Raw genomic sequence first — 17,185 nt, forward strand, 5'->3', positions numbered from 1 at the left:
AATAAATGTAATGTCTACCACACACTTTATCTTTCTAATATAGAGTATCCCCTATTCTTCGTCCCTCTCTCCCTCCTCACTTCTTCACGTGTCTCTCTGCTCTTCCTCTAATCTGCTCCTCTACGGTTCTGTGTCCTGCTGCACGTGCTCCAGAGGACCTGATAGTCTTGGGAAATGTTCTTCACTAGCTTGTGTAGTCCGTATTTGAGACTCTTGATGCCCAAGACCTTGTCACATTCAGGGTCAGCAAAACACTCCTACAATACCATAACACGTTGTACAGATCACTGATCTATACTGCACAGTTGCAGGTCTTACAAGGCTCTCAAGTCTCATGCATTTACCGCTAGACTCACGCAATTTCAACCATTTCTCACGCTCTCGGGCAACACCTTGTATTTCTCACGCTGAGAAGTAAGGGTGTCCCGCTATATACAATTAATGGACGAGGCGCAGGCATACTGAGATGATAGCTTTCTCGAGTTAGAGTAGTGTCAGATGAGTCAGATGGCAGAACGGTTAGGGAATCGGGCTAGTAATCAGAAGGTCACTGGTTAAATGACGTTGTGTCCTTGGACAAGGCACTTCACCCTAATTGCCTCAGGGGGAATGTCCCTGTACTTACTGTAAGTTGCTCTGGATAAGAGTGTCTACTAAATGACAACATGTAATGTAAATGTACATTAGCCAATCAAAATGAGTACAAAGCCAATCAAAAAATATCAGCAGCAGCACACCGTCCCTCGATTAATATTTTCCACTCTCACTTCCCACGGTCAAAAAACTCCACGTCCGCAACATGCACATACTTAGCCAATGCGACTGACTGCCTTTGGCAGGTTGCACAGGGCAGGTATAATAGTAGACCTCAAAACAGCAAACAGGTTACACACGGCCCAATTACCCAGAATTGCTGTCCTGACCTTGCATTCTGCATAATAGGTTTGGATTTCAGCACCTTACAATCAAGGTACATCTTTACTCAAGACATGTTTTTACTGATTTATTAAATAAAGACAGACTATAGTTCTACGATTCTTCATGTAGGAATCAAAAGCAGTCATAAAATACAGCCAGCTTATAAAGTTCTCACAGTTTTACAGTTCTCAAAGTGACAGGTTGAACTAAGAAGCTTGAAGGGCTTAACATCATGAAAGAAAAACAATGAAAGAAGATACATTTAAATATTGTACTAAAACAGAATTCCCGATACAACAACAGAATCAAAATGAATGTGAATAATAGTTTCTAGCAAAACCCTAACTCAGCCTAATGCAGAAATATATAATAATGTACATCTTTTGGTAAACAAACATCTTTTTAATTTGTGAACCCTTTACAGTTGGAGGGGAAAAATAACACGTCTTTCTCTCTGAGGATTCACCTTAATACACCAAATTGCTAACATACATGTGTGTTTGAATTAACACATAAACATGTTCAGAATAAACATTAGGCTTCATGAATTTGCATTATCCACTCCCTTTTCCGACGGAGAAACTTGCCCAACTGCTGAATCAAGAAAAGGTATGTTACATTGTGACATCCTTTGACTACAGTTCAGATCTGTCCCAGATCCAGAGTTGGGTTACTGTTCCAACCAGCAAGCAGCCGTTGCTACTGGCGACCACCAGGCGGTAGATTGAGGTTGGCCATGAGCTCATGCACTGAGGCAAATATTGTACATTCACCTGAAAAGAAGAACACACACAATGTCAAGTTTCTTAACTCATTTATAATCCAGGGCTGTGTCCAAAACATTTATACTCCACTTTTCTTCCCCACACGATTACTACACAAGAATAACAAAAAAAGAAATCTCGAAGGAGATAAATGGACCAAAGCACATACGTGGACATGTCTGAAGACTGAACTATCGCTATGAGAAACATCTGGCTTTTTTGCCAGGCCAAACTTGAACGGGTTACACTTAAGGATGTGTGGATTTTGGACTTAGAATACTAACTATGTACAGTTTGAGGGTACCTTCTGTCACTGGAACAGCAAGCAATGTGGGTATGTACAAAAAAATAAAAATAATAGACATTTACAGTCTAAGGTGACGCACACCAGTTTGGTACGCTAAAAGCGCATATGAAAAAACATTTTTTTGTTTGTTTAATAGTTATGGTTTGTGAAAAGACAAGAAAAACTAGTATTCAAATGAATACCACAACCCTAACTCAACCGAGGCACAAACAAGGTGTTTAGTTATGCATGATGTCGTACAGTAGATCGACATAGCTACAGCGCGGTAACAGGTTAAAAAGCTTTGTAGTGGAATAAACCTTGAAATTAGAATCAGGATCCTCCGGGTGAAGTAATCATGTTTCACCCTGGGATGTAAACAACCAGGGAGGTAATCAGGGTTTTTACCAGCCAGCACTACCGTAAGGAGGCAAGCAGCGTAAATCTAACATCGTGAATGCATCATTTTACAATTAAAATTTTTAAGTAGTAATCTCTGAGGGTTGCAATGGTTTGCAAAGATCCTCATCTTTGCATCAACTTGGATAAACAACGTGGCTAACTGGTTTACATAGATAACTTGACTAGCAAGATTAGTAGAAAAGGTTTGCTGGTTGGCCGTAGCCCTAGCCCCTCTAATTCAGGTAAAAACAATGGAAAGAAGCTCCTCAATAGGTAACTTGCCTAGAGACTATCAGACAATGGGAAGCAGATTTTATTTGGGATTTGCTAATGTGATTCGCTAGTGGCTATTTAACTATCCTGGGGCAACGGGTACGACTTCCAAGTTTAAGCAGTCATTAGAATCCCATTTTATCAAGATAATCGTAGCATTGTTACCAAATTACTTCACCGCCTTTTAGCTGTAGTCGTGTGCAAAATAGAGCTAGCCAGAAGGCTAAATATTTTAAAAGGGACGTCTAAGTAGAAAAGAGTTGGGTGCAATTAGCTGTGATACGGCAGAAACATAAGCCATTGTTTTGGGGGGGGGGGGGGGGGGAGACTTTGAATGGAAATGACCAAATCGTAACAATCAGATCAAGTGTCCTTATTGGACAGGCTGGTGTCTCACCCTGTCTGGCAGGGTGCATCTCGTTGAACCTCTTGAGGATGTTGGAGACCATGAGCGCTGCAGCCCCAGAGGAGCTGTGCTGGCGGGGGATGTCAGCCTGCTGGGTGAGGCCGGTTGACATGTCGTAAACGATGGGCACGATGATGCTCACCTGGTCCTGGGGCACAGGGACCCTCTGGGTCAGCTGGAGCTGGGGGCACAGCAGACAGGTTGGGGTTAGAGTAGCTGGAGCTAGGGTTAGGGCCAGGGGTTAGTGATAGATGGGCACAGATTCAGGGGAAGATCCCATTTATGCCGCAAAAGGACTTCTGTGGAGTTAAAAACAACTGGTTAAATGTCCGAGGGCGATGTAAAAATGTTGATACAGTGTTCATCTCTTACCTTATATACCAGGTCTTTTTACCTGGACTTATCTGACCTACTGGCCTTGACACAGTACAGCGCTACTGAGCAGACAGGAAGAATCATTGAGGCATGGTGGAGCTGAGTTGAAATATCCAGAGGTTTACTTACAAAAAAGAGCATCTTGGACTTGAGCACCACAGCGATAGTGCCAGGGGGGGCGATGGGGGGGGCGCTGGGTGGGATGGTCAGACAGAACTGAACATTCCACTTGAATTGAGCTGCCTGGTCAGGGAACTGGGGAGGGGGGGGGAGACAGAAGGGCATGAGCACATGGAATCGTACAGTTCTTCTTAAGAGTCACACTAACCCACCTCTATGTCCCATTAAACCCACCCCAACCCTCATCCCTTTGAGCCTATAGCCCTCACCAGTTCCAGTTTCATGATGCGGACACAGTCCCTCAGGATGTTGGTGGGAGCCCCCAGGAGTTTGGTGAAGGCATTAAGCGTGTTGTACTTAAAAGGAGGTCCCGCCACCTAGTGGGCAGGAGAACAAAGGACAACAGCTGTGACTTACAAAAGGGCTTAGTGTGTATGTTACGCTAGTATGCGTGACAGTGTGTGCGCATTGGTGAGTGGTGGCCCCTCACCCTGGTCTCAAAAAACTTCTCCAGGACTTGAAGCTCATCCTGGGACCAGGGACCAGTGTTCTCTGGGGTGACCTTGAGCTGCAGGGTCTGGTAGGTCTTGGGGTTCAAGGCTACGCGACACTTCAGAACCTCGGTCTTAAACATGATGACTCCTGGCTCGTTAGAGGTCACAATGGCCAGCTAGGGAACAGAGACAGGGAGAAACGAACGCTTACAGCCAGACGGTAAAAGCACACTGAGCTGAGGAGAGATGAGATGGAGGACGAGAGGAAAGGGGGGTGGAATACAGGAGAGGAGAGAGGGAGGTAAAAGGAGATGACAGGGATGGAGTAGAGGACAAAGGGATTGAGGAGAGGAGAGGAATGTATGGAGGAGAGAGAGGGATGGAGGAGACGAGAGAGGAATGGAGGAGAGGAGAGAGGGATTTCATTTCATTTAGTCATTTCGTCATTGGGATGGAGTACTCACGTTGGGCTCCAGCTGGATGATCCGCTGCAGGTGGCGTCTCATGATGACAGAGCCCAGAAAGCGCTCAAGTGGCGAGCAGAGGTAACTTCCTGCCAAGCCCGGCACCAGGCAGGGCGTGGGCGACGGCAGCAGCAGCACATGCAAGGCATTGTGGGTGAGGATGGTGGGGATGGAAGCCGCCCAGGAGCGCTGAGGCAGCTTTCGTGGAGGAGGCATGCTGCTGGGCATGGTCTGAGAGCCTGAACACACACACACACACACACACACACACACAGAGACACACATGACTATGGTGTCAACATTCTTATTGGATCACCCATATACTAACAGCCCACCAGAGGAGTGCTTACTGGATCCAGCGCGCGGAGAGTGGGAGGCGTCGGGGATTGGCGAGTGAAGAGAGGGGTTCCCAGGGGACATGCCATGAATCCGAGCCCCAGGAGAAGGGCCTGACACCTGGGGAGAGCCTGGCCACTGGCCCCTCTGGCTGGGGGAGACCATGGCGTACGGAGAGCTGGGATCCAGGGCCCCTGGAGGACACACAGACACTATCGTCATCAACATCCGCTTCGGCCATCTTCAGTCTATGAACCCAGTCAGACTCAATGATTGATTGAATAATAAACACACAGACGTCAACATAGAAACACACATGGTTCCAAAATCCCTCAGCCCAGAGCCCCTCAGCCCAGAGCCCTCAGCCCAGCGCCCTAAGCCCGGCGCCTCCACCTCAATCCCAGCCTTTAAACCCCCAGTCCCAGCCCTCCAACCCCAGTCCTCCACCCCAGCCCCATCCACAGCCCTCCACACTAGTTCCCCACCCCATTCCCAGCCCTCCAGCCCCAGTCTGCCACCGCAGTCCCAGCTCCAGTTCCAGCTCCAGGGGAGCCTGAAACCACTTACCATGCGGGCTGGCAAAGCTGCTGGGGCCCATAGCTATGCCCAGAGAGGAGGGCGACGGGGTGGGCCCAAAGGGCGAGGGCGCCCTCAGTACTCCACTAGGGGAGCCGGAGGAATGGATGGTCCCTGCATACACACACACACGCATACCCACACAGGGACTGTCAGACTCAGGTGTGGGTCGACAAGATCACCTTTCTCACTTATCTTAGTGTCTCGCTCACAGCGACACGCTCTCACATACTCGCACACACTCATACACAAGCTAAAGCTGGGCAGTGTAAGGGGGGGGCTGCAGGGCTGAGAGCATGCTGTCTCCTTTCTGAGCACAGATTAGGTTAGGGTAAGCAACACGATGACATGGTAGCACAGCTGGGGTTTGGGCTAGCAACATGATGACATGGCACCAAACCAGGAGATTGGAGGATGATGGAGCAGACCAGACATGGTATGGTCTTTCTCTTCAGTTGAACAATCCAAAGCTCATGTTGCACAAATGAAGCAGGGTTAGTCCCACACTGTAGCGGGACTAACCTGGGGACTGGGTGGGCATCATGGAGGGCGATGGAGCCACATTGGTATGGAACGCTGTTGGTGGTGAAGTAAGGGGAGGGTACACTCCTCCTGCCCCCCCTCTTATTGGCTGCTGGGCTTGTAATTGGTTCATGAGGCTGTCCATCACATCCACTCCCACTGGGGAGGGCGGGTTGTCGTCCTCGTTGACAGAACGGCGGCGAGGATCCTGGTTACTGTCCACAAACATGTTGAGGAACGTCTGCGGAGTGGAGAAAAAAAAGAAGGGGGTGAGGTGCAGGAAGAAAGGAAGGGATGAGGTGCAGGAGGAGATGGGGATTGTTAGAGAAAAGAAAGGAAGAGTTAGAAATATTTTAAAATAACATTCTGAGCTACCTCAGAGCTCAAACCCTGTCCTTAAAAGTGACCAGAGAAATGCTCTGGAAAGGCATAGGGTTAGGAAGTGGCTACAGCACTCCAGCCTTATCCCTCCCTCTCATTCTCTCTCCCTCCCTCCACCCATCCCTCTCATTCCCTCTCCTGCTCACCTTGAGCCCTGGAGCTGGGTAGAAGCCCTCCACTATCTTGGTGTTGTCAAACAGGCTGTAAGCTCCATCCCGTATGGCCACCACCCCTCGGCCACGGCAGTAGATGTCGATGCAGTACATGTTTCTGAAGGCTAGCCGGATATGTGTCGGCGACTGGGGCAGGATGGAGAAGCACTGGTATGCTGTGTTGGTCCGCTGGGTCAGTCCCAGCATGGGCACAGTGGGCAGCTTGTTGATGGCATTCAGAGGAGCCTGAGTGTCTGAGAGCACCTGGGTGGGACAAGGAGATCCGGATGTATCTTTGTGCTACAGTGTGTGTATCTGTGTGTGTGTGTCGTCTGTTCGAGCCTGACCGATTTATCGGACGGCCGATATTAGGCATTTTCCAAACTATCGGTATTGGCATTTATCTTTTTTTATGCCTTCACAATACAAACAAACAACGTACAAAATCAAGGCTCCTAATGGCCAATAAATTAATGTAAAAATGGACGAAACACCCTTCACCCTTCAACCATGCTATGAATGTTTGTTTAAGAACAATCTACAACGTCCCTGTTGGCAACACTCGTGTTTAGAACACCACAAACCCTGCAACCAGCTGATCCAGCCAGAGTCAGGCAGAGTGTTAGGGAAATATGTTTATATTTTGTATCGCGTTTCTGGATTTATTTTTATAATATGTATCAGCCGATATATCGGAATATCTGATTTTTTAATCATCAAATATTTGTATCGGTATCGGCCTTAAAAATCCTTTATGGGTCGGGCTTTAATATCTGTGCGTGTGTGTCTACCTGCAGCAGTTGCACCACATTGGGGGTCTTGTTGAACATCTCCTGGAGCTGATGCAGGATGATGTTGTGGCAGTTGCTGCAGCCCGAGTTGGGTCCTATGGTCCCCAGGGAGAGGTGGAACCTCTGGCTGCTGGAGTTCCACTGGATGGTAACCTGGGGAAGGTAATAGCAGGTTTATTCTCAACACTTCCTTGTTGATTAAATTCCTTGTTGTTCCAAAAAACGGTGAAGAATAGTTTAGGACGTAAACCAATATTTGACAACAAGTTTTTCTATTTTGACACTGAGCTTATAATTAGTTTTCCATTTATTTTTGTTTATGTTATAACAACATCAAATCCAGAGTTAAATATTACAGAGTGAATCTGAAGCCACTGTCCCACTTCTAGCAGCCTAAAAGGTCTGTGCCTCCAGTCATACTTACCGAGCTGCCCTTGGTGCTTCCATAGCATAGGACCAGCTTGCGGTAGTTATAGAGCCGGACCTCTGAGAAGTGGCTGAGGTAGGAGGGCATCTCTGGATGGGAGGTGGAGGGGTACATGGATTATTGTCAGATACAGGAGAAAGAGACACCTTTAGTGATAAACACAGTTTCAAAAACAAATAGATACCAACACAGACAGCACATAAGTGACAGACACGCGTACCTGGTAGCGAGCGTGAGAACTTGAGTACACACTGGTAAAGCTGGCTAATGGAGCTCCAATCATTAAGGAACATCTCCACGACCTTCCTGCCTCCCACAGGCTCAGACAGCGGGTTCTCATAGGTCAGATACACGTGCCGCGTGGAGGCTGCATGGGGGACAGGGAGGTCAAGTCTTGTTTCTGGTGTTTTACTATTGGCGCTGTGTGTGTGAGTGAGTGTGTATGTGAGTATGTGTGTGTATGTGTGAGTAAACGAGAGCCCACCTTGCTCCTTGCTGTGTGTGCTGCTGAGTGGGCAGTGGGCCAGCACCAGCTCAGCCACCCAGGTGCGGTTGTTCCTGCCTTGCAGACGGAAGGTGCAGTCCAGCAGGGAGCGGTCCACCGCCCGCCTGGTCTCCTCCCCCACACCCTTACTGGCTGGGATCCTGGGGGGTTAGAGGACGGAGGGGGAGCATCAGGACACTCAGGATGTCAACAAGTGTGTGTGTGCGTGTGTGTTGATCTTACTTTAGGATGCGGATGGCGTGGCTGCAGCCGTCTCCCTCCACCTGCACCCCCTGGTGAGGGATCTCCATGTTGGATAGCTACAAACAGGAAGAGAGGGGTGGAGGTGTGAAGGAGGAGTTGTATGGCATAGAGATGAAGGTGTATGGGTGGAGGTATAGGGGCGGAGGTGTGGAAAGGTGGAGGTATAGGGGTGGAGGTGTGGAGAGGTGGAGGTATAAAAGCCGATATATGCTTCTGCGTTTTTCGAAAAACGGACACATAGGAACGCCCTCGTCTCCGTGGAACGCCCTCTACAAGCTCTCTGTCAGCCCTTGGAGGGCCTCGGAGAGCTTGACGTGCACCTCCTGAATTTTGTAATTATCCGTCGTAGCTACGGAGAGCTACAGAGACCCCCTTGGCTGTGATTGGTCAGTATTAAGAACCACTTGCGACAGGGGTGGGGTTGCCATGATAGCAGGACGAACAGAATCCTTAGACCGCCACTGCTTGTAAAGTTTTTACAATTACAATATATTTCAGCTAAACAGTACATGTAAATCTGAATCTGAATTCAAATGTGACAAGAAATGGGCAGAAAATGTGCGTATTTTATTGATGAAACGGCTAATTTGTTAATTTGCTCCGACTTCTCGGTAACCTAGTTAAATAAACACTCGACGACGTCTAAACAAAAAACCGTTGCGCCACCTACTCTTCTGGCTGAATTGTTTTCAGCACCCACAGCCTACGAAGAACCATAAACGCAGTCTATCCGTCCGTATCCGTGTGTATCCGTGCGCCCGCCCATCCGTAAACAGAAGCATATTTCGGCCTTAAGGGTGGAGGTGTGGAAAGATGGAGGTATAGGGGTGGAGCTGTGTGTGGGTGGAGGTGTGTATACGTGGAGGTATAGGGGTGGAGGTGTGTATAGGTGGAGGTATAGGGGTGGAGCTGTGTGTGGGTGGAGGTGTGTATACGTGGAAGTATAGGGGTGGAGGTGTGTATAGGTGGAGGTATAGGGGTGGAGCTGTGTGTGGGTGGAGGTGTGTATACGTGGAAGTATAGGGGTGGAGCTGTGTGTGGGTGGAGGTGTGTATAGGTGGAGGTATAGGGGTGGAGCTGTGTGTGGGTGGAGGTGTGTATAGGTGGAGGTATAGGGGTGGAGGTGTGTATAGGTGGAGGTATAGGGGTGGAGGTGTGTATAGGTGGAGGTATAGGGGTGGAGGTGTGTATAGGTGGAGGTATAGGGGTGGAGGTGTGTATAGGTGGAGGTATAGGGGTGGAGGTGTGTATAGGTGGAGGTATAGGGGTGGAGCTGTGTGTGGGTGGAGGTGTGTATAGGTGGAGCTGTGTGTGGGTGGAGGTGTGTATAGGTGGAGGTATAGGGGTGGAGGTGTGTATAGGTGGAGGTATAGGGGTGGAGGTGTGTATAGGTGGAGGTATAGGGGTGGAGGTGTGTATAGGTGGAGGTATAGGGGTGGAGGTGTGTAGGGGTAAAGGCGTGGGAGCGTACCTCTGCACGGAGGCCAATGAAGGGCATGTTAGTGTCACACATGGCCACTAGGTGGGCCAGCTCTTTGTTGAAGGCACACATTTCACCCGAGCGCTTGGGCTTCTTCGGCTCCAGGGCACCTGGGTCCCCTGACAGCTGCAAGGCCAAAACACACACACACAATCACTCAAATAGAAAAAACACAAACTCAGAAAATGAAAGCCTTATTCTTTGTGGTAAGGGGTATGGCTCAGTGGTAGAGCATGGGGTTAGCTATAGCTCAGTTGTAGACCATTTCACAAGATATCCAAATCCCTGCTGGTATAAGTCACTTTGTCACCAAAAAGGGGTCTGCTAAATTAAATGAATACATCACTTCAGTATTTGCAGGGTTTCGCACAGAAAATGTGTGTGGGGGGGGGGGGGTAGTTTGTGTAATAGACTAATGCGTTCTGCAGAGAAGGGAGACTGGCCTTGGTCACGGTTTGGAATGGAAGGGAGAAAACAGGACAACGGGGCAGGCGTGTCTTGCTTAGGCGGCTGCCTTAACTGAAAAGTGCTGCGGGAAACCCTGATTTGATAGTACCTTCCTCTTGGCTCCAGGGCGGAGCCCCTTCCCTGCCATGGTGTCCAGGACCAGCTGCTCCAGATTGGGCTTAAAGGTCTGCAGAAGCTGGGCCACAGGAGGGCCCTCGTCCCCCTCTAGCTGACTCAATGACAGGAAGGAGTACTGGTATCTGAGCTCTGTAGGACAGCCTGGGACCTCCAGCATCTCCACAACCTGAGGAGCGAGAGAGGGTAGGGAGAGGGAAGAAGAGAAGATGGAGAGATTAAGGCGAGGGGTGGTAAGAAGAGAAGATGGAGAATGGCGAGACGAAAGAAGAGAGGGGATGCAGCCAGAGAGATATGGTTGAATAATACTATTACTGACTTTGCTGCTATGACAGGAGACCATGTATCAAGGACATACGCTAGTGAGTTAATTTCAAGAACAAAACAAACGTAGGGAGGATAATCCTACAATTTTGGTGAAAACCTCTCCAGTTTGAAAATGACAAAAAAATGACAACAATCGTTAATGATGTTACTGGGTCTGGGTGTCTGTGAGGGGGGAGGGTCTTACGATGTAGTACTGGGGTAGGCGTGTCAGCTTGATGAAGAGCTTGTGCTTTGATAGGCTGCCCGCCGGGTGGGAGGCAGCGTTGGAGAGGTGAAGTGTGTCAGAGCACACAGTGGGGAGGTGCTTGACAGACTGACGACAACGCTGCTCACCCAACCAGTACCTAGAGAGGTGGAGAAGGGGGCAGAGAGAGAAAGATAAGGCTATACTCTGATGCATACACAGGCAGCTGTAGACACCGCGGGCATCCTGTTTATGCTAAACAGGCGTTTTCTGCTTGTTTAACCCTTGTGCTGCCTTCGGGTCACATGACCAAAAGGTTCATAACGAACCATCGTTGTGTTTACCCAATTTTACCCTATACAAAAGCAAATAAAAATAATTGTATTTTCACCTTCGCAATGTGGGGGGTCTGAGACAGCCCAACGATTAAAAGAAAATGCTTCATTTTGTTTTTGTATGTGGTAAAGTTGTTGCAAACAACGGTGGGTCACAATGACTGATGGGTCAGAATGACCCGAGGAGAACACAAGGGTTAAGCCTGTTTTATCTGGCATCCGCGTCTCTAGTCTAGGAAAGTTCACTTCTAGACAGGTATCTCACCATGAACACACTTGTCTTCTTGCTGGATAACATTTCAAATTTGTCATAATAACGTTTCGAGCAAACTAGTTATGCTAGACAGTTTTCTGAAAAACGTATTTATATTATTTGGGCATAGCACTGTGCTAGCATGTCACTAGCAAAGAAAGATAAGGGGAGGTGTGGTTCATTGTATTTATATACCATACCTTATTTCTTCGATTAAACGCTGCAGCATTTATTACACAATGTGCTTTTTTGGTGCAGCGTTTATCCGAGGGCGGCGATTTATTAGTGAGAGATTTAGTGAATTGTAGCTGCAGTGCGGCCATAGACAAACAAGAATAGACAAGGAGGTCAAACACAAAGCCCACTGTAAAATTTAAGCTGTGCGTTTAGTCGGGAGTACATGTGCCGTATGCGTGCGGCAACTCCCTTTCTCATTGGCTATCAATTAGGTGTGCGTGGGTAGTACTTTAACTGTATCAAATACAAGTGTTCTACATTGTGTAGAAATCTGAAGCAGCATGTTCTTACACTTTAGCTTTCAAACAGAAAGCCGTGCAGAAAGCACTCACCAACAGCAACAGATCTGTAGCAGTCGAACTTGGGGTAGATGAAAGGCCAATTCGTGAGTGGCGAATTACATTTTATATTGTACACTTATGACTTACTTGTGTAATAAATACTGTATTAATTTTACCAATTAAATTTTTGGTGCTGCATTTATTTGAGGGCGGCGTTTAATCGAAGAAATACGGTATTTTAAATGTGTTTTCAATGTCACCAAGTTCTTGCTCTGTGCTACCTCAGGAGCTGCTGCTCTACACTGAACTCAGCTCAGGTGCTGTTCTAAACTGAGCCCATTTTAGTGAGAACAAGTCCTGATGTTGACTTACTTCAGCTGCTGCAGCCAAGAGATTATGCGCTTCATGTCATCATTAATGGTCTTCTCAATGTCATCAAGCATGGACTGTTCTGGAAAGGGAGAAGACAGAGGATATGAGTGTAAACAAATGTGTGTATTTCTGTGTGTATATAAATGTGTTTCAGTGTGTGTGTGTGTGTGCGCGCGTGTATCTGTTTGTGTTTCCCAGTGTACCTATGCCATACAGCATTGGCTGGAACATTCCAGAATGCAGGTCTACAAAGATGTGCAGGCACTCTGAGCGTCCGCAGGGCTCCAGGATGGGGATGACCAGGGTGGGAAGGGCCGTCTCGATGAACGCTGAAACACAGAGACAACCATACCATGAAAAAAAACATGAACTAAATCATTCATTTATATACAGTAACTCTAGAGCATTTCCTCCCCGGGTATCAATACAGTTCTATTCTCTACTTGTCTTGGTCTTGGGAAGGCTCCTGCAGTCATGCTGTTCTTAAGCTTTATTATATAAGCTGTCTTACATATTCATGTAAAACAAGGATCAGAACATTGCGGGTTGAGGTACAGATAGGTTCTGTAGCTGGCAGAATGGAAGGCCACTCACAGTTGTCGCCAGGGTTACTGCTCCTCAGGATGGCCTTCAGCTCCTGCAGCTTTTGGTGGGAGCGGGCATGGACACTGTCAATCAACAGCTTCTCCACTGACAGGTGATCGATCTGCAAGAGGGCAAGGACCACACAGGATATGAAATCACATAATCAAACAATTAAGACTTAAGATATGTCACTGAGGTGCATGAGGAAGTCTGATTGATTGGCCATCCTCGCTATATCTTTGTTCAAAATGTCCAATGATTCTTGGGGGGTCACCTCAAATGTCAATATAAAAGATTCTGAAGACTTTTTGCACTAAAATTCATCTTTTCCACTTTTTATTGTTATGAAATCTTATGTGGGAAATTTGAACATTTAACAATATTTAAGTATTAGCCTTGCTGATATTCACTCCTGCAAATTATATCAAGCCCTACTGACAAGTTTCATTATGAAAAACTCAAATTTGTCTCAGAAACCCCCCACACTATTTCACCTTCATCGCACGCTCCATCAGTTTGGAATCACAAGCGGGGAGGGGAGGCTCATGGGATATCTGCAGGGGCTTGGAGCCGTCTGATTCGTCAATCTTTATGGTGACTTTGTGGACAGAGGCTGTTCCTGTCTTTCTACCCAACACCTGTTGACTGGAGGGAGAACAGAGTAGAAAACAAGAAAAGTGTGAGGAAACCAGACAAAGGATTACAGAGGCGAGGTGTGTGTGTAGATGTCTGCCCTACTTCCAGACTGCCAGCGTGAGGCTCTTGGCAGGCATGTATCTCTCCACCTGCACCAGGTCGCCCCAGCGCTCTCTGATCAGCAGCAGGGTTTGGGAGTGCAACACTTCCAGCTGCAGCGACAGGCAGAACGAGTCTGGACTCCCAGCTAAGGAACTAACTGGAGGCACTTGGCACACATAAGAAAAAAAGAAACACACGCATAAACCAGTTTTGGCAAAGTACACCAAATAAGCTATATATATATACTGTATATATACGTTATCCCGAGTGCCTTGGCACCTATGTACTGGCTGGCCATACAGTCAATACTGTTGTGTAACACATTAACTTCGACTGCCCTGTGACTGTTCCAGCCCTGTGTCTGGAACTGGAAGCCCACAGTAAGCATACTAACATCCACAATAACCTGAGAGTTGACACAAGCAGACAGGCTGAACACTCAGAGAGGATACGCAAGCAGTTGTACATGTCCTGAAGAGGCTTCTCATCTGCAAACAGGCGGGACTGGACCAGCTCATGGATGAAGTTCACCTGCATGCTGTGGACCAAAGCTCGCCCATCTAAGGAGGAGGAAGGGGAGGGGGGATGGATGGAGTTCAATGATGAAGAACTGGATGGATGAAATGATAAAGTATGGAAAGAAGAGAGGTACAGCAAGCAAGGATAACATCTGAGAAAGAAGAGCTTGTCTCACCCCCGGTCTCCTTGTCTTCTACCAGGACCTCCAGCTTCAGTAACCTCCAGGGAATATCCGGGTCGTCTCCCATCACCGTGAGACTGGCCTCAAACTCTCCTTCCACACGGAACTTCACACGCCCATTAGCTGTCACAAAAATGTGTTACTACTCTGTTACTTGAGTACACACGTTATTACCAACTGGTAATAACTCCAACTGGTTGGTGAGTTTGAAATACAGTGATTACACAGTGTACTTCCTTGTGAGGCAGTGCAACCCTAGACATACGTACCTACGGTAAGATTGGCTAGCTGGGGGGGTAGGTCTGTTGTGACCAAGCGATGGCGAAGAATCTGATTGAGCTGATTCAGAGTGCTCTGCTTCTCCACCTTAGTGATGGGGTCTGGAGGAATGATCTTATCCTACAGAGGAGGAATGGATGAGGGGAAGAAAGACGGATTCAACTAAAGCAACTTAATGTCATGGTGTGCATGAAGGTCTACTCTGCTTGTAGCATAGAGAAATGTGGGCAGAAAAAAAGAGTAGTAGGCATCTTACCCTTATGCATGTGGGCAGCCGAGGGTAAGAGCCTGTTGTCAGCACGTCGATGGCAAAGGGGATGGCGAAGCTGGGTAGGCGGGCGTGCACCAGGGCATCTCTTGCCAGCGAGGCCAGCCTATCAGCTGTGTCCACAAACAGGAAGGCCTGCTGGTCCAGGAAGCTGGAGATCATCTATTACCATAGAAACTAGATGTTAAAGGTATGTATCCCTAAGATTAAACATAACGAAACAATACATTCATTATACAACAATCAAATCTTAACAGAACATCAAGATCAAGTAATGACGGCGAGTAAAATAAAACAGTGTATGCTGAATGGACTGAGACTGTGTTCATCGAGGTAAGCCTCCCAGCCCCCCGGACATGTAGAAGACTGTGGACCACATACCGCACATTTCTCCACCTTCCCAGCATTGCTGGCCCACTTCACCAGCGCTAGGAGACGCACAAACAGTTGTCTAGAGCGACTGGCAAACTGCACGATTTCAATTTTCCTATCAAAGACAAATGAGATGTTTGTTCACACAGCACAAAAAGGTAAAGGGCTAAGCATCATAATGACGTCCCTTGTCCAACATCAAAATACTCTTTCCCCATGAATCAACCGTGTGGGAAACTCACCTCTCCATGTCGGTTTTTCGGGGTAGACTGTAAGGTACAAACAGAAGCAGGTGTCATATCAACACAAGTTTTGCTACTTCTTGAAGCACGGACCACACAACCAACCTATTTGGAGCCCTCTGTAAAACTTGCCACGGTTCTGTAAGAACTCTGCAATACTACTGTAGCCAACTACAACCTGGCCGGTTCAGTCAAATTCATGCAGCAGTCACGGCATTGCAATCTCTGTGTGTACAGCATACTTTTATTTATGGTTTTTGCTAACACGTTAAGACGGTTACCAAAGTCACTATGAAAGCTATCTAGCTGACTCATTCAAGGACTCCTGACTTACAGTTCAGCCAGCAGGGTAATTTCGTGGTAGGTCCTCTGCAGAAGAAATTCGATGAGAAGGCTTAGGCGTACACCCTGCGTCGCTGGGGCCCCGGGAGGAGGCGGCTGAGGAGCCGAGGTGGGACCCCCGACCGGGACTAGTTGTCCATCTGATCCAATCTGCACCGGAGCCATTTTAAAATGACAATACGAGCCTCTGCAATTGACACCGAAAAATAATAACGGGTCGCGATATCTTGTTATGATAACCAACTCTACATGAACGCTAAAAACATTTTCTTACGTTCTACTAATTGTTAAGGGGCTTGACGTTTTCGCCCCATATTCAAGTTACTTTAACCACACTATTTTACAGCTTATTCTGAAAATGAATTTAACACTGTTCACCCGCCATCTTTGCTGCAGGGTGAACTAGCTTCAATAAGCAATGTCATTTCCGTTTTCTCCCCCCCCCAAAAAAACTGTTCAAAATAAAGGTCACAGTTTTTTTTTTTTTTTTTTTACTTTTCATTTGAAAATGTAGAAATGTCACAACGGTATAGTGCACTACTGTTAAGACCTTTGGAACGATAAATAATAATTCAGAAACCGGCAAAATAATAGTTTAGGTTTAAACAGTGAGGCTTGCCCTTCAGCATGGGCGAAACTGATTCAGGAATGTGAGAGGAATCAAAATGTAAACAGGTACTGATATGCTACATAAATTGTATTGTCTGCATGAAGCTAAATTGATTCAGGAAGATATGAGGAATAAGTATAATATTGGTACAATTATCCTCAAAATGGGAATGGGAGGTATTTTACAATAGTTTCCATTCATAAAAAATATTGTGTTCATTTAGCAGACGCTTTTTATCCAAAGCAACATACAGTGCAGAAGGATTTGAACCCGCTACCAATAATATGAAGTATATACTCTAACCACTGAGCTACACCCTCCCCCATTCATAATTAAGGACAGACTTCACCTTCCATGACATTTCTTGAGATGTTAGGATGTATGTCCACTCAACATGAGAGTGAAATGAATTCAAGCAGGTAAGAGGAATCAGAAGAGGTTCACTGATCGATCAATGCCAATATTAAAAGCAAGGGCTCGTCTTCCGGCACATTCCAGTACTTGCTCTTATTTTGAAAACGACTCTGCAAAACCGGATATACTTTTCTCAAAAACTATCGAGG

General features: G+C 47.1%; 1 protein-coding gene across 3 annotated transcripts; it reads right to left on the minus strand.

Annotated features, from left to right (window-relative positions):
* Positions 1-990: 990 nt before the first annotated feature.
* Positions 991-16,414, minus strand: med14 (mediator complex subunit 14). 3 transcript variants are annotated; one of them, XM_084689601.1, is made up of 31 exons: positions 16,287-16,414; positions 16,005-16,199; positions 15,671-15,697; positions 15,438-15,543; positions 15,045-15,218; positions 14,779-14,908; positions 14,504-14,632; positions 14,262-14,369; positions 13,810-13,942; positions 13,566-13,716; positions 13,081-13,192; positions 12,690-12,815; positions 12,487-12,565; positions 11,009-11,168; positions 10,472-10,666; positions 9,907-10,041; positions 8,415-8,491; positions 8,172-8,332; positions 7,908-8,054; positions 7,685-7,776; positions 7,261-7,413; positions 6,464-6,733; positions 5,937-6,177; positions 5,406-5,528; positions 4,853-5,032; positions 4,503-4,741; positions 4,035-4,214; positions 3,814-3,921; positions 3,554-3,679; positions 3,041-3,230; positions 991-1,691 (listed from the first exon to the last, which is right to left on the minus strand). In XM_084689601.1, exons 2-31 carry the CDS (start codon positions 16,175-16,177, stop codon positions 1,618-1,620), a joined length of 4,299 nt encoding a protein of 1,432 aa, XP_084545727.1. In that variant the 5' UTR covers positions 16,178-16,199; positions 16,287-16,414; the 3' UTR covers positions 991-1,617. The 3 variants fall into 3 exon arrangements, with proteins under 3 accessions (XP_084545727.1, XP_084545726.1, XP_084545728.1); XM_084689600.1 differs by having other exon boundaries at positions 16,005-16,414; XM_084689602.1 differs by lacking the exon at positions 5,406-5,528 and having other exon boundaries at positions 16,005-16,414.
* Positions 16,415-17,185: the final 771 nt, after the last annotated feature.

Source organism: Hypomesus nipponensis, chromosome 23 (assembly GCF_054491055.1).
Source record: "Hypomesus nipponensis isolate SF chromosome 23, ASM5449105v1, whole genome shotgun sequence".
Taxonomy (NCBI): domain Eukaryota; kingdom Metazoa; phylum Chordata; class Actinopteri; order Osmeriformes; family Osmeridae; genus Hypomesus; species Hypomesus nipponensis.